The sequence below is a fragment of the Rattus rattus genome, chromosome 17 (genome assembly GCF_011064425.1).
Source record: "Rattus rattus isolate New Zealand chromosome 17, Rrattus_CSIRO_v1, whole genome shotgun sequence".
NCBI classification, from domain to species: domain Eukaryota; kingdom Metazoa; phylum Chordata; class Mammalia; order Rodentia; family Muridae; genus Rattus; species Rattus rattus.
This window is the reverse complement of record NC_046170.1, coordinates 1,366,937-1,390,180: the sequence shown is the minus strand read 5'-3', so window position 1 is coordinate 1,390,180 and position 23,244 is coordinate 1,366,937. Positions and strand designations below refer to the sequence as shown.

The following is a 23,244-nucleotide window of genomic DNA, read 5'->3' as shown; positions in this document are numbered from 1 at the left end:
TGTCACAGTGAAAGTGGAAAATTCCAGTCCTGACAGGTCCCAGCCCCAAGTGCAGGCCCATTTTAGAAACTGGATATTGCTTTCACAGGGCTTACACAAAACTAATGAATGTTGTGTTTAGACCTGATCTCCTTTTCCAAGGTATCTCATTCTGCATATGCAAACATTCCAAAATCTGAAGAAAATTCAAAACTCTTCCAGTCCCGAGCATCTTGGATACACAACCAGAAAGTAAAGACAGAGCATACAATACCCAAGAAGTGGACAAGGCTGTGACAAATGACACCATGATTTGGTGGGAGGAAGGGTTTGCTTAGCAAGGGGGCTCCAGCCTGCAGTTTCTAAAAGGTTATTCTTGTATAAGAATCTCAACACTGACTCCCAAGGAAAAGCTCACTGTCTGCTTGCAGAAGTGGAAACTGAGGTACAGGGACTCGGCCAGCTTCCATGTGGCTGAGGTAACTCCTGATTATGGTCACAGGCCTGGTTGTTCTGATGTGAGGTACTTCAGGGACAAGGGGTTCAAAGGTGATGAGATTTGCCATAGAGGCAGGATGAGGGAGAGTCATGTGGTCCAGTACTTGAGGCTCCTGGGAGATGGCCTGACCGTCCACTGATGGGTCTTGTAACTCCCAGGGTAGGGATGATTGGTCTGGTGGGAGAAGGCTGGGAACAATTTATCAAGTCTCCCTTATGAGCCCTCACCCAGTTTTCTACACAGCCACACACACTGTGCACTTAGGGTTTTGTCTTATTACTTACTGGACTTCCAGAGGCCCGGGGCACTTCTCCAGAGCGTCACAGAGGTAGGCAAGGTTCAGGGATTCCAGCTGACACTCCTGAAGGCTGAGAGGGGTTAGAGGATGGGGAATCAGAGTGGACCCTGTTGTCCTAGGATACCCTTCTCCTTCTAACAGATGTTCTCCTCAGACCTGCAGGCCTTAGGCGCCTCTCCTATGCCCTGCAGAGCACACTCCCCTCCCCAAGCTCTCCTGTGACCACCATTATGATATCTACATTAAAACTGCTCCGTGTGGTGAATCCTCTCCACCCACTGCCTCTGCCTGAGCCCAGGCCCCATCTTCCTTCACCTGGATCACTTATCACCTTCTGACTTCCACTCTCGCTGTCACAATCCTTCACCACCCTCTGAGCGTCTCATCCTTTTAACTTATAGAATGTGTTTTGCACACATGCACCAAGTGTATGTCTGATGCCCATGGAAGAGGGTGTCAGATCTCCTGTTACAGGAGTTACGGATGGCTCTGTAGGTGAACCTCTTTCTGGAAATGAAAGTTTCCAAAGCAGCTGGCGAGACAGAGCTGGGATAGCTGGGTTTCCAGTGTGTTTCAGAGATACAACAATCTTCTCTTAGGAGAGTGTCAGGCCTTAGCCCCACTGAGGTGATCCAAAGGACCCAGCAGCCCCCCAGTGCTGCCTTCTGTACCCTGGCCTCTTTCTTTTCCCATCTCTCAAACTCTTCCCTCTGTCTTAATTTATAGCCCCGAGCCCCTAGCTCTGTCCAATCCCTAACCCCTAAACAAAAGTGGGATACAGTACCAGAAACTCCTGGAAGTACACCGCTGACTTAACTCCAGTAACTGGGCTCCAGCCGGGAATTCTGTTCCACCAGCTAGTGTATCCCTTAGGCAGGGGGAGGGGGAAAGCATAACAAAAAGAAAACTTGAGGCACACCAGTGGGGGCTCTCTGCCCTCAGGACTTCCACATCTGGAAGGGATCTGGAGATTTGATCCCAGCCAGGACCCTTACTGCTCAGATGGAGGAACTGAGATCCATGAAAGGGAAGCTGAGGTGAGGAAAATCAACAATTCACATCTGTCCAGGGCAGCCCCCAACCAGGTGACTGGAGACAGAATGGAGTGCCTCCCCGTCCACCAACTTGACAAAACCATATTTCTGCCTCCCTGTTTTCTCAATTCTTTTGCCCTTAGATCCCACAGAGCTCTTAAGTTGGGCAACCAAGAGCATCTAGCCCGAGGCTAGTCTGTCCATTAGCTGTGGTGAGGTCACTGCCCTTAAGCCCAGCTGTGAGGACAGCCTCCAGGGTTCGAGGCAATGACAGCTGTTGCCACCAGGGGGCAGCTGGAAGCACCCGTGAAGTGCTAAGTTGGGCTTAGCCTGGTTTTGTAGGGGTTACAGCCTAGAAGGCGAGGCTGCCCCAGAGACCTTGCCAGACCTTGCGATCATTCTTGGGCACCAGGATGTTTGTCAGGGTGGAGACTGTGCATCCACAGGAAACAGAAATCAAAGCCCCAGGCTAGCTCGACTGCCCAAATCTCTCCTCACCTGCTGGTCCCAGCTCCTCGAAGGAAGATGCAGTCACTCTCAAGGCTAAAAGCGGAAGAGGAGGAAGCTGGTTGAGAAGAGGCCAAGGGTCCCCTCCCCAGAAGGGCTTAGGGACCAGAAGATAGCCTGCCACCCAGAGAATATAGTAACAGTGGATCAGTGACAGCCACGGTTAGTCATGGTTTCAGGGCTCTTGAACCATTATTTCAGCGCCCTCTGGTGGTGAACCGGGAGAGGAGGCGAACTTCGATGCTCTATCCAAATACGGACATAAGGACCCTATAAAGCTAAGGACCAGCATTGGCCACCTGCCGCCACACCTCTATTCTTAGGATTCTCAGGGAAGGATGAGAGGGGCAGAATGTTCCTAAAACTACAGGCTTCCCGCATGAGGGTTGATCCAGGGCTGTGGGTTGGCTGGTTCCTTTCCAGCTTCATAAATTCTGGAGATGCCAGTTTGGCCAGTCCCTGAGTCCCAAAGGCCACCAGTCAACTCCTCCTAGCTTGCTCAGGACTATCTAAGGACTTCCTGGAGAGTAAGGGAGAGTGGAAAGACGTTTGTCCCGAGGAGAATTTGGAGAAATTTGATTGTTCCTGGGACCATGGAGCCACAAATTTCACTCACTCATTCATTCATTCATTCACTTACTCACTCACTCATTCATTCATTCACTCACTCACTCACTCACTCACTCACTCACTCACTCATTCCATGAACTCCTAGCACATGTTCACTGCACCTGGTACCATCTAAGACCCTGAGGATGACCCGAAGTGACCTGTACAAACGAGGCCTCCGCAGGAGCTTATGGGAGCAGGGAAAGGGTGGGGGACAGGGCAGCCACTCACCTGACTTCTAGGTGGAACAGCCACTGCAGGGAAGACATGCACAGGACCAAGCTAAACACGGCATCCATGGAGAAGCCATTCCTGCTGAGGCTGGAGATCACACAGTGACAAGGGTGAAGGGACTCAGACCTGCCCTCTGAATGTCAGAGCACAGGGCCAGTGTCTGAGGGCAGATGGCAGACCCCGGTGAACCCCCAGGTGACCGACCGTCACAAAACCCTCCAACTTCGCTGCACAGCCGCGGAGATGAGCTAGTCAGGTTGGAACCTGCTCAAGGCGACGGGCTGTGTTGGTGAGAGAGCTAAGACTGGAACCCTAAACTCTACTACTCCACCTGACAAGGGAATGGTGGAACTCATGGTAAGTTAAAAATGGCGGGAGGGGGTTGGGGGACTCCTAAAAGGAAGCTGGAGGAAAGCTGTCTCTTCTCCATGGAGACACAGGAACCGCCTGGAGAAGGCCCGAAGCAAAAGGCAGAGCCCTGAGCTCTTTGAAATAAATCAGTGTTTAGTCAAGCCAGGGTGAGCCCTTGTTGAACATTTGCCTGTGGGAAGAGGGCTCACTTGCACCTCCTGGTTACATCTTTACTGTACCCAGAAGATGACCCAGGCCTTACACGGCTGTTAGGTGCTTACTTCAAGGACTTCAGGGGACCCAGTCTTGGGAGGAGCTGGGTTAGTAGGATCACTCCTTTGTCCTTCAAAAAGTTGTCTGACAGGCTGGAAAGGAAGGAGCAAAGGTCAGTGGAGGCTGGAGGTTTTGCTACGGTAGTGGTGTGGTCACTTGGTTCCTGGGACCGGGAACCCAATCCAAGCACTAGGTCACATCTCTGTGCCAAACACATGGGGCACATCGATCCCCTCCCCCAGGATTCTTTCCAAGATTTGTGGTCTCCTGGGAGCCAGGGATGGCTGCAAAGGGTACCAGTGTGGGGTGCATACTTGGAAAGAAAGTCACTGTCCCCCCCAGGTCTCTGCAGGGTCTCTGACGTGAATGGAAAAGAGGGCTGAGAATCAGACTCTCCAAAGGAAAACAGGACACCTGTATTCTATCGCCAAACTCCCTCGACTGTGCCCACTGCTGCCTTTCCGAAACCAAATACTCACTCGAGATGATCCAGGGGGTGGCTCTGGCAGCTGACTCTCAATGCCTCACAGAGCTTCTCTGTGTGCTCGGCCAGGAAGCCACAGTGTGTCAGCCTGTAAGGGGCAAGACCCACAGCTCTGCAGTGCCCACCAGACATGTGCCCAGAGGGAAGCTGTCCCTAGTGGGCAGGAGGGTGGGATTCTGGTCCATGACACTGAGACACACGGCAGGCCCAAAATAGCAGAGGCACAGGGCTGGGACGAGAGGGAGAGAGACAGAAATAAATGGAGACAGCAGTAGAGACAGACAGGTAGAAATAGAGACAGAGATAGATAGAGACGCTAACAGGGATAGTGAGAGGTAGACATAGGGAGAGACAGAGAGACACAGTGACAGAGACAGAGACAAAAAGCAAAGACAGGAGAGATGAAACTGAGGACCTTGGAGAAAGAAACAAACTCTGAATGAGATAGGCAAGCAGAGGGACAGACAGACAGATAGACAGGCAGGCAGGCAGGCAGGCAGGCAGGCAGGCAGGCAGGCAGGCAGGCAGGCAAGAGGAAGACAGTGTGACGGGAAGATGCGGAGCTTAGGAGAGTCCCGGCTGATGCCCAGAACTGGGGATCCGAGGCCTATGGCCCCTCTTTCCTCTGTTCAGAGTCTCTCCAGCCCAGGGTGCAGGTTACAGGATGGGGCGGCCTAGACAGTAGGAGGCGATGGAGGGATGGGCTATGCGGGGAACAAGAAGTCGACAGCTATAACTCCTTGAGACAGCAGGTTGTGGTGTCCTCTGGGAAGCCTTTGAGACAGGCTTGAGGCTTGGGGACAAGGAAGGAGATGGCCATCATACCTTATCCTTCGAGATCTCTGGGACAACTCAGAGGTCACAGGAGACATGAAGCCGGTAAGTTGTGCCCCCCTAGAGGAACACATAGCAAAGCCAGACTGAACATATCTTGCCTCTGACTCCAGGGTCCATCCCCAAACTCATTGTGCACTTTTCAATCTGTGCTTAGCCAGGGTCAGTGAGACTCTAGTCTGGCACGTGACTGGGACTGGCCTTTCTCTGGGACTAATTTGGCACATGTGAGTTGTCTCAGTCTAGTGCTAGCTAGCTGCACACAGAGTAAGTACTCAATTCACCCTGGTTACGGTCACCATTTTAAATCACTGTCATTATCACAGGGAATCGTAGAAATGAGAGATCGCTTCCTACCAACGTTCAGAGTTCAGACCCTATGCGATATGCAGTGACCTGTGGGTAGACACACACGGCACAGAGCTAAGCCTCTGACCATGTGCTGGAAGCCCCTTGAAGGAGGGAGGCGCACACCCCTTTGAATGGTCTTTGTGCCAAAGGAAGATAAGAGTTCTGTCCATATCAGAGTTCCAGGACAGACTGACTACTCTCAATATTTAGGCTAAAACCTCAAGCTCCCAATGATGATTACTGTCTCGCCATCCCAGCCTGGCCTGGCATATCACCCAGGTCCTACCTCACAGGGGTCCCAGGAGCCTGCCTTCTGCTTCTTCTTCATCAGACCCATGTCCCACTGCCTGATCCTTGGGGAATTCTTGTTCAGTGTTTCAGACAGGATCTCACGTATCTTAGGTGACACCATGTTTGGCTTGCACAGTGCAGGGAACCGAGCCCAGGGTTTCATGCACGATTGCACAAACACTCTACTATCTGAGATACATAGATAGCCCTGCCTTGTGATTCCCTATCGCGGTCTCCCCGGGGTCAGGGAAGGCACATCTTCACTCCCAGAGGGGTATGTATGTACTGGGTCCTTACCTCTTGAAGCTCCCCTCCTGATCCCTCAGCTCCTGGGCAAATGTGAGTACCACGGTGTTGGTTAGCAGGCTATGGACAAGAGAGGGGCAAGGGAAGGAGGTTAGCGGGAGCACTAAGGCATCATTCTTGCCCAAGCTAAGCCCCTCCTCCTCCTCCTTCTCCTCCTCTTCTTCCTCCTCCTCTTCTTCCTCCTCCTCCTCTTCCTCCTCCTTCTTTTTTAAGATTTATTTATTTTATGTGAGAACACTGTCACTGTCTTCAGACACACCGGAAGAGGGCATCGGATCTCATTACAGATGGTTGCGAGCCACCACGTGGTTGCTGGGAATTGAACTCAGTGCTCTTATCCTCTGAGCCATCTCAACAGCTCTGCTAAGCCCCTTCTTATGACTTCCTCTGAGGCTTCGAGGTGCGAGGCTTTCCTGCTACAGAGGCTTCAGGTTCTTCCTGTTCTCGTTTGTGTCTCAGTCTATAGCCTGCCCTCTCTGCCTTCCCTGGGTGGGGTGGGGGTGGGGGTTTCCTCCGAGGCTTGCAGCACTTTGGGATACGGGTGCTGTCTCCCATGACATGCTGCACATCTCAATGGTCGTGGCAAACGAGGTCCCCAGTCTACCTCGTGAGGGAATCTGGTCTCCCTCCAGCCCTTTGAGGGGTGCATGAGGCAGTCCCTCCGTGCAGCTGAGAACCAAGAACGAGGCTTCCAGGAAAGCACTGAAATTCATTCACATCTGTCCTCAGCTCCTCATAGTAAAAGAGATAGAACTGAGGTAGGACCGGGGGACAGGAGGCCACAAGTCACCCGGAGAGGGTACTCAGGAGAAGCTGGGAGGGAACCGAAGGAAGTTGAAAAGAGGAGGGCTCCTAGGAGCTAGGGACACACAGGGCACTGCATAGTTTGTACCAAATGGGGCAAGGAACTAGAGAGTTCTCTCAGTTTCTGTTACTGCCATTCCCAGCTGGGCTTCACCAGCCCCAGGCTGTTCTCCAGCCAGCTTTGCAGGCCCACAGCAGCATCTTCTGGGGGTCCTTAAGGCATGAAGCCAGAAATAATACGGGGAGCTTCAGAAAGTGTGGAGACGACCCTGAGCTCTGGGGCTCAGGGCCAAAGCGAAGTGACCGCGCTCTGTTGAGGCTCCCACCTGATGTGCAGCTCTTCCAGGGTCCCACACGTGCTCACGGCCTTCAACAGATAGGTCACCCCGGTCTGAGAGAGGCCATTGTCGCTGAGGCTGTGGAGAGGAGAGAGAGAGAGAGGCAGCGTCAGCGGGCAGACAGCTCCTGCTCCTCGCTGTGACTTAAAAGTTGTTAGGTGTCATGGGTCCCCAAGCAGAGTCCCTCAGAGTTCTGGCCATGTGAGCCAAGGGATGTATGACCCTCCCACCACACACACACACACACACACACACACACACTCAAGGAATCAAGTTTTCTGGCTTAACACACAGTCACTGCTCCTGGGTTCTCCCCTCTCTGAGCTTCAGTTTTGTGGTGTATGGAGTAACATGGAGGACTGGCGTAGTAGGCTCTGTATATGGGTTTCAGACACGCCTGGTTTCATTTAACTCCATTTTACAAGTGGAGAAACCGAGGCCCAGAGACATTCTATCGCTTTCCCAGGGTTTTTAAAGTTATGGAGTGACACACATAAAGCTGAAGCCCAAACCACTTTTCCCAAACCTCACTACTCCTTACCCAAATAGGACCCTAAAACCCCAATACAACCCAACCATCTCTGCCCCAGCTCTGCACCACTGTACACCCTGATTTCTCGGGTCACCACTCTCACAACTTATGCCTACGCCTCAAGCAAACATACTGTGTTGTCCCCTAATGCCTTGACCTGGCGGCACCATACCCAGCCAGTCAGTACCTCAGCTCTCGCCCAGTGCCAGGCTCCAGCCTGCCAAGGTTGTTGCAGGGACAACCTGGCTTGTGAGGCAGATGTGCCATGGACATGCTGTCCGTGTGCATGGACGTGAGGCAGCTGGTGGTTCAGGGCAGAGGTAAGAGCAAGGTATAGTGGACATGCCAACTTAGCTGGAGAGAGAGGGAGCTGGGTAGATGCTGCTCCTACTGCTGACTGTGGACATGGAACGCAGGGGGTGGCAGGGACAAGATGGGACTCTTCCTGGTTCCTCTTGTTACCCAACAGTGGGACGTACAACTCACTCCAGTTTCTGGGCAATGTGAAGTTGTGAAACAGCCTTTGTCACCAGGCGACAGCCTTCATCCTTCAGATGGTTCCCTGAAAGACTAAGACAGAGGCACCGTGGAGACACTCTCGCAGTGCCCCTCCCAGCCCCGGCTTTACTCAGACCCCCGTTCTCATGAACGAACTTTATAATAACTAAAGGGGGTAGGCTGCCAGCCCCACCTGTGGCAATGACCTCGGTACTCCTCCACGTGTGGCACACTTCACACTCACGGTCTACGAAGCAGTGGCTAATGTGTCTTCATCTCACTACTGAGCATATCGGGGCACAGAGTCCTTAAGGGATCTGCTCAAGAGTAGGCTTGGATCTGAACCCAGACAGCCTGCCTCGAAGGATCCCCTTTGACCGTTCGCGTATTCTGCAACACGTGTAATTGCTTCCTGGGATCACTTCCCTAATTCCAGGATATCTGATAGGCTTTCTTGACACGTTTTTTTTTTTTTTTCTTTAACTACTTGCTGTAAATCCCAGGAGTTCCATAGGTAAGTGTATGGGGAGAGATTTGGGAAGATTGTCCCTAGTAGTGGGAATAGCACAGCCAAAGACCTCGAGGGATAGCACATACCAGCCTCCAGAGGGAGCCAGTGCGTGTAGGCTGGAAATTGAGTGAGGGCAGCAGGGGTTGGGGGTGGGGGCTGGAAAGGGGCTGGGGAGGTTGAGGAAGACTTCTGGGTCCCACAGGATTTGAGAATTTGGGCTTTACCCTGAACAGAGGGAGGGACTGGTGGGTGCAGGCGATGGTGAAACACTGTCTATTCTGCCAGGAAGAGAACGCCACGGTGGGGCCCGGGAAAACAGTGAAGCAGAAGCTAATGGGTCACCAGGTGAGAGATGGCCGGTTCTAACAAAGGAAGCGGGTGAAGGCACTGGAGATGCGCCAGGCTTGAGATGAAGTTGGACTGGCAGGAGGGGTGAGCAGAGAGCTGGGAGGGTTTTATTTATCTAATTAGGTGAGCTGGGGTCGTGTTGCAAGTGAGGGCATCAGGGAGAGGGCAGGTTCAGTTGTGGCAAGGGGGTTAGAAATATCTCATGCCTTCATCTGTGTGTTTTAACATTCTGTGTGTGTGTGTGTGTGTGTGTGTGTGTGTGTGTGTGTGTGTGTGTGTGTGTGTGTGTTGTGTGATGTGATGGGTCCCTGTGGATGCCAGAAAATCTCCAAATTCTTTGGATTTGAAGTTATAGGCAGTGGGTTCTGGAAACTGAAATCAGGTCCCCTGAAAGGGCAGCCAGCAATCAGCCACTATAAGCCATCTCTCCAGACCCTTTAATCATTAAAAAAAAATATTGCATTTATTTTATTCTTTTCTGCAGTGAAGGGCAGCTGCTCATGGAGGTCGGACAGCCTGTAGGAGTTTAGGAATTGATTCACTCTTTCCGTGGTGTGGGTCCTGGAGATTGAACTCAGGTGGCCAGGCTTGACAGCAAGGGCATGTACCTGCTGAGCCATCTTGCTGGCCCATACATTTTAATCTTGTCCCTTAGTCTTCCGATGAAACGAGGTAATGAACCAATAGATAAGTGCCCAGGCAACCCTCACTCCATGGACCACAGCCCGAGATGGGAACAACCCACCCCTAAATACCTCACACACCCCTCTCTGGATTTTAGAGACAAGGTTTCTCTGTGTTGCCCTGGCAATCCTAGAATTTTCTCTATAGACCCCGCTGGCCTTGAATTCGGGGATCTCCCTGCTTCTGCCTCCCACCCCACCATCCTGTCTTTAGATCCCTTGGAGGACTTCCTAGGACTGTCTTGGTGGGGTTCCCTTCCTATCACTAGGCAATGACCACACCAGATCTTAAGCTGTGCTCAGGAGACAGGCATCATGGGAACTCCTTTACCCTGTAGAGAATGGGTCACCCCAGTGCAGGAGGAATCCCACTCTACTGAGGGCCATGGAGATAGTGGCAGAATTCACAAGGATGGGCTGGGACCCTCAGGCCAGACCCTTCCTTCCTGTTCGATCATGAGAAAATTTAAACTCTGTGCCTTCATTTTCTTCTCTATAAAGTGTGATTCCATCGCAGAGAGGAGATGGTAAGACACATGCCTGACAGCTTCTGGCTGAGCCACTGATACAGGACAGGGGACTATTGTCTCCCTGCCCAGCCTCCCTGCCTCTCCTGTCCCGGGATTCCCACTTATTGGGGTACTCACTCTACTTCCTCCAGCCGGGGGCCTTTCTGGAAGAGCTCCACAAGGGCTTTTGCATCATGGACTCTCAGCTGACATTTCTGAAGCCTGGGATAGGAGTGGGGGGAGGGTTATCAGGAGGAGAAGATCATGGTCCTTCTGGTTATGAGTCAGGGGCATCCTGAGGGAACAGCTCTGGGATCTGCATACCTCTAAAGTAGTGGAGCGAACCTATTCAAGGCACTTAATCTAGGACTCAGTATCTTCTACCAAACTAGAGAAATAAGTGTCGTTAACCGCGTCCCTACAAGGGTTCCCAGGAGGTCCCAGACACAGACCTTTAAATACAGTAGCCCGCATGTATAGCACGGGTCCGTTCAGCTGGCGCTATTGTTGATACAGTGGCTTATGCAATGGCCTTTCCCTGTCCCTCCATCTGCTTCCCCTGTATTCCTTCCTGGCTGCTCTTCCTCTCTTGGGAAAGGGCCCTACCTCCCTTATCCTTTCCTGAGGTACCTGAGTTGCAGGCTTCGACTCTGTCCTTCCTTCGGGCTATCTTGGCCCTGTGCGTCTGATGCTCTGAAAAAGAACAGGTTATCTGAGCTCAGGATACCTCCTCCCTTGGCCCCTAGGGCTGATGATCCCACAGCATCCTCATGGTGACTGAATGCTAAAGAGTGCTGGAAGGCGCTTGGGCTGACCTAGGCAAAGCAGCAGGAGCAAAGGGTTTGAGGTCTAAGGGAGCCTTATTCAAATATGGCTTCCCCCATGTGTGGCTTTGCAGTTTCCCTCCATTTAACCCATCAGACTCTTGAGTTTTGATTTCCTAAGGACATTATGATAATATCTCTTTGATGTGACAGGGAGCATGTGCTACCTTCCACAGGCAAATTCCACTCTCCCAAGAGGTAAAGAGAGTGCCAGGAACTGTAGAGAAGCTCGGGCTACACCATGAGCCAGTTGCCATAAGCTTATAGATGGGAACTGTCTGACACAGTGGTTCTTAGCCTGTGGGTCATGACCCCTGGGGGAGGTGTCACGTATCAGAGATCCTGCCTATCAGATAGATATTTACATCACAGTTTATAACAGTAGCAAAATTACGGTTATGAAGAAGCGGCAATACCATTTTACAGTTTGGGGTCACCGCGGCACGAGGAACTGAATTAAAGGGTCACAGCGTTAGCAAGGTTGAGAATCCCAGGTCTAACGGGACCTTTAGCAATGACAGAAGTTTCACTGTGTCATCTGCCACAGGAGCCACCTGTGGCCACTGCACAGCCCTGGAAAGGTCGTAGATGCAACGGACGGACTGAAAGTCACTTAATTAAAATAGTCACAGGAACCAGTAACGATCATAACGGGCATCCGTGCTTTAGGCATCTACGGGGGGCAGGGGGAGTGTCGTTGTCCCAACTGTGCCATGGTACAGATCGGGGAGACTGAAGCTGAGAGCAGGAAAGAGTTAGAGCTCTGGAGCTTAGCCAGGGAGGAGTGTGGGGAGTAGGGGTGTTTTCTCAGTGATGAAAGTGTTCTTGTTTTCACCCATCCCAAATGTGTGTGTGGTGGGGGAGGCTAGAAAGCCATGTGTGACTACCATATAAGCCATGTAAGTGCTGGTGGCATACCAGTGTTTGAAAGCATGTTATTTCTCCATTCCCAAGGCAGCCATCATTTCCCTCTCTCTCTCTCTCTCTCTCTCTCTCTCTCTCTCTATATATATATATATATATATATATATATATCTTTTTTTCAGTTTGAAGAATTTTTCAGCCTCTTTGCATAGTATCTTCCTATCCTCCCTACAGGCCTGGTTCACTCTGTGACCCTGGGGATGCTTCCCAAGCCAGGGGTCAGGTGTGCTACAGACACATGGGAGGAAGGGGAGACACTTTGCTAGCCCTGAGCAGGAATGCACACAGGAGCAGGGAGAATCTTCCCACTCCACTTCTTGCTAGCCTCTCACCTCCCAGCCTAGATCCTCTCTCAGGACTAGCTGCGGCCACATGCCTCTCTGGCTACTTACCCTGATTGCTGTGTTGCTGTCTCTGGGACCGGGGACAGAAAAAAGATGAGTTCCGATTCCCTAGAGAGTGAGACACAAAGCCTTGATAACCAGGAACTGGAAGACAGCACATCACCCCACTCTCCCCAGCTGCCACCCAACCCCATCCCAGTCATTTAGGGAAAGCTTATTTCCGAACTGATAGGGGGACCAGGAGAAATGGAGAGTGCTCGGCATGGCCACAAACCCTCTTCCATTGAAGCGAGCCTGCTTTTGTAAGGTTGACAGGGCGGAAGGTTTTTTTTTTTTTTTTGGTTTCGTTTGGTTGGTTTGTTTTCAGAACCATGGAGAGCGACACACGCCTAAGATTCATTTGGCCATGCCCGAGCTCCGCGGTTTGTCCACCCCATCAATCCATTCATTTTTCTACCCAGTTACCATTAGTGTGCACCAGACCTGAGAAAGATCTGGTGGTGAAGTAAGCTGATTGTGTGGCATGCACGCACAGATCTTGTGAGCTAGCGACCCCCTCCTTTCCCATCCTGCACTCCCCTCCCCAAGACCTTGAAGATCTGCTCACCTGACCTGCAGCTTCCTGACAGTGGGGCATGTGATGGCCGCCTTCACCGAGGACAGAAGGGTTGACATGCAGAAGCTGTTTCGGCTCAGGCTGCATAATTGTGGCAGAGTGTCAAGGGTGGATGCCCTTGATGTGGGCTATGAAGGAAGGTGTGACTTGGGGGGGGGTAGGGGGGCTTGCAGTAAGAACACTTACTCAAGCTTCTGGAGCTTCCGCAGGCAAGGGATCAACTCCACAAGACTCAGCACCTCTGGGTCCTTGAGCTGGTTGTCATGCAAACTGCCGGGAGACCAAGGCCCAATCCCTCAGTTGTAGGGATGGGCACTTGGAAACCCTAGGTCTTGGGTGACAGCCTTACGAAATGAGGTCTGCTCCCTGTGCTTAGGTGTACAATGTGCCCGAGCCTTGAGTTCACCAAGGTTCCAGGGGCTGAGTGAGGTATTTCTGGGAGGCTAAAGACTCTACTTCCAGTCTCAGCTCCTGCCACAGCTCACCAGAGGTCAAGACAACCTCTCTGATCTCTCTGTCCCTACCTGGATCCCACGTGGAGGGACAGATGGATAAACAGTGTGAGAATGATTGACAGCAACAGGGGAATCGAAATCAAATAAATAAATAAATAATAAATAAATAAATAAATAAACGGGGTAATGGGGACCAAGATTAAGGCCACTCAAGAAAGACAGTTTCGACAAGAGCCATGGTTTAAACCTTTCCAACCAGAGTGATCACTGGCCGAAGGCACCCATTAGAGGGAACACCAGGGACTGGCCAGCCTGTGTTCCATTCTCCAAGTGCTGTATCCTCCTTCCAAGGTGAGCTTGCTTGGATTCAGGGGTTCCCTTTCTGAATCCCAGGAAGGAGCTATGTAAGACTACAGAAGATCGAGGATTTTGCTCGCTAAGACTGTGTCTCCTAGTAACATCAGAAGCTACACTCATAAACTTTCACCAACATGACTGCCTAAACATGAGCTTAACAAGGACAGCATCGACAGGCATGTTAAAGCCCATGATACCTCAGCCCCACACAAAGAATCACGGGCAACTGAGGGATGTCAAGAATGTGAGGAAAAAGATATCTTCAGGGAAGAGCATATCAATTGGTTACCCCATATCAATTGGTTATCCCATATCAATTGGTTATCCCTTATCAATTGGCTATCCCATATCAATTGGTTGTCCCATAGCAAATGGTCAGCCATGGGAACCCATATCAATTGGTTATCCCATATCAATTGGTCAGACATGGGAACCCATATCAATTTGTTATCCCATAGCAAATGGTCAGCCACGGGAACAAGTAACAAGTACAGAGAGAGTGGGTTATATTTAGGAATATACAAATACAAATACACACACATATATATATGTATATATGTATTTACAATATATATGTATATACAATAACAACTAGTGGAAAAAGAGGCCATGAATCTGAAAGAGATCAAGGAGGGGTATGTGGGAGGGCTTAGATGGAAGAAATGGAAGGGATAAATGATATAATTACATTATAACCTGAAAAAGTGAAAAAAGGAAAAAAATTAAAGTATTTTTTTAAAAAAAGGCCATTCCACCTTTTCCTGGAGCAATCAATTCTAGACGCAAGCAAGAAGTGCACTGTGCAGATGTGCTCAGCCAGTGTGTGGTGCACACAAGCATGCCTGTGTACGCCACACATAAGCCCATCTGTGGATATGTGTATGACACATCCTTGAGCTGGGCCAGCAGGTACTATTTTTGCGAGTGTATACCCAAGCGCAGGAATGCGAAGTTGTGCATCTTATGGGCACCCACAGTACCCGCCTTCTGCCTAACCACTGCATCCCTCCTTTTCCCAGGCTCACAGAAGAAGGGCAGGGAGCCCCAAACTCATGATCCTCCAAGGTGGCCCCAAATATGCACCCTGCTGGAGTCTGAGAGGTGTTCTTTTGGATTTAATCCATCTCACTCTTGGACTGATGTCTCCCTCTGTTTTGGTCCCTTATGGAATATACAGGCTCCAGGGGTGTCCTAAGCCCTGGAAAGTGTTACTTCTCCCAGACAAGGAAGTCTTCCTGTAGATCACCCACCTGACCTCCTCCAGCTGGGAACAGAGGGGCAAAGCCTGTATCAGGTGGCGGATGCCTTGGGCCGTAATCTTACTTCCTGTTAACCTACAAGGAAAGCAAAGATGGTGGAGAGGAATGGGGATGGAGAAGAGGGCTGGCTAGGGATCTGTATACACAGGGCAAAGCAGGGAAGAGTGTGCCAGACACCCTCAGCTGCATAGCTTGCTTGTAAGCCTTGGCTCACCCCAGCATCTTCAGGCTCCCCATAGTAGGCAAGCTCCTGCACAGGGCTTCTGCAAAGGCATCCCCACACTTTCTGCTTTTAAAGCTGCAGGAGAGAAGCAAAATGGGTCACTGACGGGCAGAGTTTGGTGACTGGCAGTGCAACAATGGCGGGGTCCATGGGGACAAATGGGCACCACTGTAGCATGAGTCATCATAGCTGGGGTTGTTGGAGTAGCAAGAAGTAGAGCTTAAAGCATTGGCTTCATTGTCTGCCAAATCAATTGTCCACACCCGTAGAGAAACAGTCACACCTATCATAAATCGGGGCAAGCAAACATGCAGTGTGCATGTTCATCACGCATGTGTGCTGTGGCAGCCAGAGAAGTTGGTGGTCTTTATCAATTAATTTTTGGGGGGGAAGTCGATCATAGATCCCGAAACTCAGCTTTCACATGGGTGTTGGGGACTTGAACTCATGGCCTGTTGTTTTACAGCAAGCTCTCCCCAAACTGAGCCATCTCCCCAAACGCGAGAAACTCCGCTTAGAAACAGCGACAACAGCAAAGAGCTAATTACCAAAGTGGGCTGAGACTTTAGCAGAGGGAGACTTCACCTCACAAAATTGATCTAAAAACATTCAACTTTATATCAGTTCAAAACCAAGATTATCCCCTTTCCTTAACCTCTCTCTTTTAAAAAAAAAATGTTATCTGATGTGCTTTTTTAGTTGGGAAAGGGGGATTTGCTTCTTCTTCTTTTTTTTTTTTTTTACTTGATTATTTTGTTTTCCATGTTGTTCGCCTTTCTTTATTGTGTTCAGTGTTTCAGATATGGTTGGTATTAAAAGATTTTAGGCAATAAAATGTATCTTAGCAGGCGGGCTGCTTTGTTTTGTTTTTTAATATTTATTTATTTATTATATATCAGTACACTGTAGCTGTCTTCATGCACACCAGAAGAGGGCATCAGATCTCATTACAGATGGCTGTGAGCCACCATGTGGTTGCTAGAGTTGAACTCAGGACCTCTGGAAGAGCAGACAGTGCTCCTAACCACTGAGCCATCTCTCCAGCCCCACTCTGGGCTGCCTTGTTACAATGTTAGTATTATATACTGAAATATCTAATGTGTTTTCAGTCTATCCACACATATAATATGCTTGGAAATAAAACCCGGTGTTGATTTGCAGGATAAGAACAAGAAATAGAGTGATAGCAGGAAGTAGTTTCCCAAGCAGAAGTGACACACAGAGTGGCTTGTGGTTCTGTTCTCAGTGATGCAATTTGACTGGAAGGGATGTGTCCTACTTCTATGGTGACCTTTAAACATATTCCTTCTTCCCTGACATAGGGGGCGCACATGAGTTAGCCTTGATCCTGCGTCTAGGGTGCCTGTGAGGATGCTGGGGGAAAGACTGGGGTCCTGGAAGACCGCATAGGGTAGAGCTAGCTATCAACTTGAACCACCTGACTCATCTATTCCGTAAACATTCGCTCCAACAGGACTTCCCCCATGACTGCATCTGGGAAGGTTTATCACTGGGACCGTAGTTCTGCTTTCTTTATCTGATAGATATATAGAGCCTTGGCTCTGGACCAGATGCCATGTTGAGAACCCATCATTCTACCACATTCTCCCAATGCTCTCCTAACTTGTGAACTCCTTGTAGGCATGGAGAAATACCCTTCAGGGAAGTAATACATAACTTGTTCAAGGTCAAACAGCCTTGAGCAGCACAGCACATATCCAACATTCCAGTCCCTGATTGCCAGGGAGATATGAGAGTCAAGAAGCCACAGGCAAGAGACAAAGGGTACAACTGGATGCCAAGGGTCTGATCAAGACACAGTATATTGCACACCAAATGAGGATAGGACATTCTTTTCTGAAAGTCAAGACTTGAATCCAGTCTTTCTGCCAGTCTGCTTGCCCTCCCACTCTCCCAAAGCACAGTGCTCTCCCCAGCCTTCCCAACCTCTTTTCTGACTTGACTCACCTGAGATTCTCCACCTGCCCACATCCTACCAGAGCCTCTGGGCAGTGGGGCTCCAGTGGGCAGCCATCAAAATCCAGGTGAATGGGGCCATCCCTGTGCTCCAAAATGTTGGCCAGGCCAGCCAGGTCTGCACGGGTCAGAGGGAAATTGTGGAAGGAGAGATCGAAAGGAAGGCTTTGAGCAACGAACCTCGCCAGCTCCAGATCCTGGGTCTCAGCCACATAGTGATACAATTCTACCATCTTTGGCCCTGTGAGCTTTCGGCTGGCCAACTTCCTTAGCACCTGGATGACAGTGGCCTGCCTGGAGCCCACCCAGGCTTCGTCTTGCTGAGCCAGGTGACAGAGGAATGTGTGGCAGGCGTGGGAGGCCAGGCCTGCCAGGAAGGTGGGGAGATGGTCTGAGAGGCCTGGTTTAGCTTTGGTCCTCAGCACCCAGTGGGAATTGAGGGTGACATAGTTGATGAGTGTGTCTTTGTCCACTGTGTCACTGACCATCAGATACAGAGCGGCAAAGAACTCCTGCAGGTTGAGGTGTACAAAAGCATAGCCTATTTCTTTATGCCCAGAGTGCATACGGATACAGAAGGAGGTCAAGAGGCTGTGGACAGCTCCCAAGGCCATCAGTTGGGGAGGGATATCTCCCACAGAGAAGATGACCTTCCCAGTGACCAGTCCCCTAAGGGCCACGTCTCCAAGGCCCAACAAGGATGTGGCTGGCAGAGTCCCACTGGAGCTAAAAGTTTCCACCATCTGCAGGTACAACTGGGTTATGGTGGGCAGGAGGGCTGAGGACTGCCCTGGGGAACTTCCAGAAAGCAGACTGCAGCGAAGGCAGAAGCAGGCGACTCTGCACAACGCGGGTATTGCACACATACCCCGGAGACGTTCATTGGCTCTCATTTCTTTCAAGGCCAGTTCCTGAGACAGAAGGTCACTGAAGAAGTGGGTGACATACTTCTCCACCCGCAGCCCATCAAAGCCCCACATGTACACCATGGCTGCCTCTGTGGGCACGCAGGAAGGCAGCTTCCCAGGACGAGAGGTAGTCATCACCCAGCAGCCTGGTAGGAGGTCCCCGTGGCAGAGCTCAGAAAAGAGGGTGAGGGCCGAGCCCGCATTGTCAGTACCCACGGAATCAGTGTGGAGCGCCTCATCCAACCCGTCAAAGATCAGTAGGATTTGGTGGGCATTCTCTTCCAGGTACTGCCAAACGGCATCAGCATCCTCTGACTCTGGGCTCAAGTACAGATCAAAGAGGAGCTGGGGCAGGGTCAGCAACTGTGTGACCATGTTGAGCTGGCGGAACTCAAAAAGGAACACGGCCTGGAAGCGGTCCAGCTGACCGTGAGCCCACCTCCAGTGGAGCCGATGTGCCAGGGTGGTCTTACCCATCCCGGCCTTTCCCAGAACTACTGTCACTCGAGGTCCCTTGTGGGCCTTGAAGTTGAAGAGATCATGGATGCTCACATCGGTGCTGTCTGCTGCTTCAGGGTCTCCTCCTATCCTGGCTCCCTCTTGAGCATCCAAGGGTGCTGAAGTCCCACTCCACTGAACAATTGGAGGGATGTAGGTCTGTGGGGAGTCACAAGCATTCCATGCTCCTGGGCATTGGCCGCCATGGCACTGTTGGGCAGAGGTCCTCAGGAGCTTCAGGTACTTCTTGACCAACTCTGCAAGGGACACAGGAAGGACATGAGAATAGAAGCTCTCACACTTGATATATGTCCTGGAACCCCAGGATCAGGCCACTGCTGTCTTTAGTCCCCAGCTATGTGTGCATGGGAACAAGTGTTAAGGTCACAATGGAGAGTCTTAGGCTGTGCATATACCCATAGGAACTGGTTGCACAGCAATCGAGGCCCCCGTAGCAGCCTCTTACCCAGGGAGGTGGGGATGGGCCCTTGGGTCACACCTCTCTCTTCCAGGTGATGTAGTTTTCAGTAAGCTGCGGCAGAGGCTTGCTTTGCAACATCTATGGGAATCGGTTTTAAGAGGGCAAAGGCATCCTTCCCTTGAGAGGAGGCACCAACAAATTGCAGGCTTTGGACCAGTCAATCAAACCACGGGAACTGGGCTTACGCTATGACAAATGTTATATTTCTTCCTTCCTAGGTCATTGGAAAGACTCAGCCCTGACCCCTCCCCGAGAAAGGACTGAGGTAATGGCCTGTTTTGTACAGATGTGAATCTTTGGGTTATGCCCATGGTTGGTAGACTATTCCAAACCACTGGTGGAAGATGAAGGCTGTTTCTCCTCCTTCCCTACAGCCTAGCCTCAGTGCCCTGTGTCTCCATGGGCCTCCAGCCTGGAGGTTCTCCAAGACACCTTCATCCCCGCCATCCTCTCTCACCCCCAACATGCCCCGAGACCTGGGTCTGAGGCCACATTGGTTACCACCCCGGTGCTCCCACAACCTTGAGGACAGTTTGGAAGAGCCCAGATGACAAATCTGCCCTTGAAATATCCCCTCTCCTCCTCTGCTCATTCAGGACCTACGGTCTTTCTCTCTTGGAGGCTTGGAAAACAAGCCACTGGGTCTTTTCAACCAGGGGCAAGGCCCAGGATCTGTGATCAACCTCAGGGCAGCCCAGTCCTACACTGGGGTTCCTACTCCCATAACCCACCGAGCTGCTGCTTCCTGCTGTGCTTCCTGCGGGGCGAGGACCCGTAGCTCTGAAAAGGACGCTTGACACCTGGAGGAAAAAGTGAAGGCATGAGGGAGAAAATGGGGGCCCAGGCCACACCTCTGGGGTGCTCTGTTCCACAAGTGGGCCCAGGCAGAGAAGTATGAGGTCGTGGAAGGCTATTCCTATAATTTCAGTCAGAAGATCCAGGCTCTAAGGAAGCCCACAGCAGGGCATCTTAAGCACCATTAGGGAAGGCACAGGTTCTGTGAAACTGAAGCTTCTGATTATCAAGTTGACGGCAATCTACATCGAAATCACGGCATGATACCCACCTTCTTGCAATTCCATGAAGTGGGGACAGAGGCACAAGAAGGCTCTCTAGGTGACAGCTGACAAGGGATCTGGAGGGGTGAGACCAGTCATAGTCTCTTCTGGGGCTCCAAATTATATTCCCTGGCTTTAAGGCAGTGGGGCAAGCCTTGGAAGTCACATAGAGGGATGAAACGGGGCTTGGCCCACGTGTAGTGTAGACATAGTGGTCACCCCTAGACTAAGGTGCAGACTGCGCAGTTCAGCTGACACACCAAGCCCTACCCCCAAATCTCACCATGGTGAAGCTTAGGTCCAGGATGGCTCTCCTCACACGCTCCTAGCTGCTTAGAGAATTCTGTAAGGTAGAACAGGACATATACCATTGGTGATACGGGATACAGTGACTTGAGGATATTGGGTGCATGGGTAGCTCTGAGTGGTGTCTGTAAAACTGTGAAACTGACACCCAGTCATCTGCTAGGGAAGCGGGTGGAACACTCTGCAGACAGCAATGGGCAGAAGTGTGTGTGTGTGTGTGTGTGTGTGTGTGTGTGTGTGTGTGTATTTGTGTGTGTGTGGTGTATACAAGTGCACATGTCAGTAAGGATGCTTGTCTGTGTGAACATGTGCCCATATGCATGCGTGTGCTGTCTGCTCATGTATGTATAAGTGTGTTCCTCCCACCTCTACACTGGTTGAGCTCATGGTTTCTGTCTAAGTATCATGTGCTTCTCCTCAGCGCTGTGCTCAAGGGAGTGCTGAATGGAGCAGCCAAACTTTCCTGCTTATTAGCAGAGGCCCGGAGGTCTTCTGGCTGCCCTGCAGAAGGAAGCCTTTTGGCCACCGAAGGCTTGGGAACATATGGCTCTCCTATGTCCTCTCTGTGTGACCGGATGCATCGCTGAGGGTTCTGAAGCTCGTCAGACCACAGGCTGTGCTGGCAAGCCCTGAACCTCCCGTGGGAGCCCTTACCATCCTTTTGGCCCCAGATGCTCAGCAGTGGTACCTCCAGGCTTAGAGGCACTTCAAGCTCGATGCACAGAGTGTAGATGAAAGACTCCCAGGTGGCCGGGCCTTGGGCAAACAGCCTGTTGAGCTGATGGTGAGTGACCTCAGAGATGGGGGCCTCATTGCTGCAGTCCAGGTCCATGGTAGGGAGGAAGAACCTGACCTTGGCACTCAGCCATTCTGGTTTTTTGCTCAGCAGCTCCACCAGCCAGGCCCATAGGTTCTCATTGCCCAGCCGGTAGCTCTCGGCGTCCATCAGAAGCTGGCCCTGTGGAGAGGAACGGAGGCAGATGAACTGGGAGTAGGTGAGTAGGGGGCAGGCAGGCTGGAGTGAGTGGCCTGTGAGGTTAGCTGTCAACCCAACTGAATCTAGAATCATCGGGGAGAGGAGCCTCTGGCTGAACTTGCAGAGGCTTGCCTGCCCTGCATAATGGATGCGGAAAGGTCCATTTTGGCTGTGGATAGCACAATTCCCTGGACCACATGAAGTGAAGGAAGAGATCTGGGCCGTAGCATCTATCACACTCTGCTTCCTGACAATGGATTCAATGTAACCGGCAACGTCAAGCCTCGGCCACATTGGCTTTCCAGGTGATGGGCTCCACCCGTGAGCTGTGAGACAGGAGACTCCTTTCTTTATTGTCAGTGCATCCATTACAGCAACAGAAAAATAACTTGGCCTCTCCACAGTGTGCTGATGTTATCTGCTCACGATCGACCTCAGAGACGGACCTGCTTCCGATCCTTAACTATACCCTGGCTAAGCAGAATTCACTCTCAGCTCATCAAAGCACACAGGTCTCTAAGGATGCTGTTCTCATGGACCACGGGTGCTGCTTTCAGTCTGGGTTAATTTCATGGCAAAGTCATCTAGCCATCCCCTAATACTGTCCTTCCTTTCTCTGTTAGTACTGTAACTCCCAACCCTTCCCTGATCGCCCAGAATAGACCTGATCCCCAGTTAGATGCAGCCTCAGTGTGTAGGGATTGGCCTGTGAGATGCAGGTAAAATGTTATCTGCCTTCCTTTGCTTCTTCCTGGTTAACCAGAATGTTAACAGGATGGCTAGCCCTTGGGCAGCTATGTTGGGTCATGAGGTAGAAGCCGGTGAAGAGAAATGTGTGGGTAAAGCGGCTTATCTTCCCTGGATGTATGACTGTACTTTACTATTATATGACTGAGAAATACTTTTCTATTTGGTTCAACATGCATTTAAGGATTTCTGCTTATAATGGACTGAGGTATTTTTTTTTCTTCTTTTTTTTTGGAGCTGAGGACCGAACCCAGGGCCTTGTGCTTGCTAGGCAAGGGCTCTACCACTGAGCTAAATCTCCAACCCCTGGACTGAATTCTTAACTAACACAAAACATCTGCTCTCGCTCGCTCTCTCTCTCTCTCTCTCTCTCTCTCTCTCTCTCTCTCTCTCTCTCTCTCTCTCTCTCTCTCTCTCTGCTAGTCTCTTTCTAAAGATTTAGTTTTATGGGCTGGAGAGATGGCTCAGCGGTTAAGAGCACCCGACTGCTCTTCCAGAGGTCATGAGTTCAATTCCCAGCAACCACATGGTGGTTCACAACCATCTGTAAAGAGATCTGATGCCCTCTTCTGGTGTGTCTGAGGACAGCTACGGTGTACTTATATATAATAAATAAAATAAATCTTTAAAAAAAGAAAGATTTAGTTTTATATTTTGTTTATGCGTATGTGTCTGTGTGACTGTGTACCACATGTGTGTGGACACCTGCACAGGCTAGAAGAGGTCATTGGGCTCTCTGGAGCTGGAGTTCCAAAGCAGTTCTCAGCCGTCTGATGTGGGGCTCGGATCTAAACCTGGGACCTGATCAGATTATATGAAAAAAATTAATTGAAAAAGGAGGGGAAAAGGAGTGTCACCTCCACCGCCGCCTGGCTTCCGTGTCACCAGCCCAGGCCTCTCTACCAATGAGGATAACCACAGTAGGCAAGAAAGGATCACTCCAGAGAAGCCTTCCATTGAGCACCAAGGCAGCGTGAGATAGTGTCTCCCTGCTGACTCAAAGGTAAGAACAAGCCAC

At 50.9% G+C, this 23,244-nt stretch overlaps 1 protein-coding gene across 1 annotated transcript in view; it reads right to left on the bottom strand.

Annotated features, from left to right (window-relative positions):
* Nlrc5 (NLR family CARD domain containing 5) overlaps positions 1-23,244 on the bottom strand; it is an 80,256-nt gene that overhangs the window by 30,851 nt on the left and 26,161 nt on the right. Inside the window, exons 4-24 of the mRNA XM_032888107.1 lie at positions 21,158-21,461; positions 20,481-20,540; positions 19,871-19,939; positions 17,244-18,915; positions 15,267-15,350; positions 15,044-15,127; positions 13,168-13,251; positions 12,973-13,062; positions 12,414-12,473; positions 10,904-10,966; positions 10,412-10,495; positions 8,211-8,294; positions 7,181-7,270; positions 6,042-6,110; positions 5,094-5,162; positions 4,264-4,356; positions 3,793-3,876; positions 3,158-3,247; positions 2,309-2,353; positions 1,561-1,644; positions 763-846 (exon numbers count right to left, since the gene is read on the bottom strand). Coding sequence (XP_032743998.1) covers positions 763-846; positions 1,561-1,644; positions 2,309-2,353; positions 3,158-3,247; positions 3,793-3,876; positions 4,264-4,356; positions 5,094-5,162; positions 6,042-6,110; positions 7,181-7,270; positions 8,211-8,294; positions 10,412-10,495; positions 10,904-10,966; positions 12,414-12,473; positions 12,973-13,062; positions 13,168-13,251; positions 15,044-15,127; positions 15,267-15,350; positions 17,244-18,915; positions 19,871-19,939; positions 20,481-20,540; positions 21,158-21,449 — 3,434 coding nt within the window. The 5' untranslated portion in view covers positions 21,450-21,461. The remainder of the gene's footprint in view (positions 1-762; positions 847-1,560; positions 1,645-2,308; positions 2,354-3,157; positions 3,248-3,792; positions 3,877-4,263; positions 4,357-5,093; positions 5,163-6,041; positions 6,111-7,180; positions 7,271-8,210; positions 8,295-10,411; positions 10,496-10,903; positions 10,967-12,413; positions 12,474-12,972; positions 13,063-13,167; positions 13,252-15,043; positions 15,128-15,266; positions 15,351-17,243; positions 18,916-19,870; positions 19,940-20,480; positions 20,541-21,157; positions 21,462-23,244) is intronic.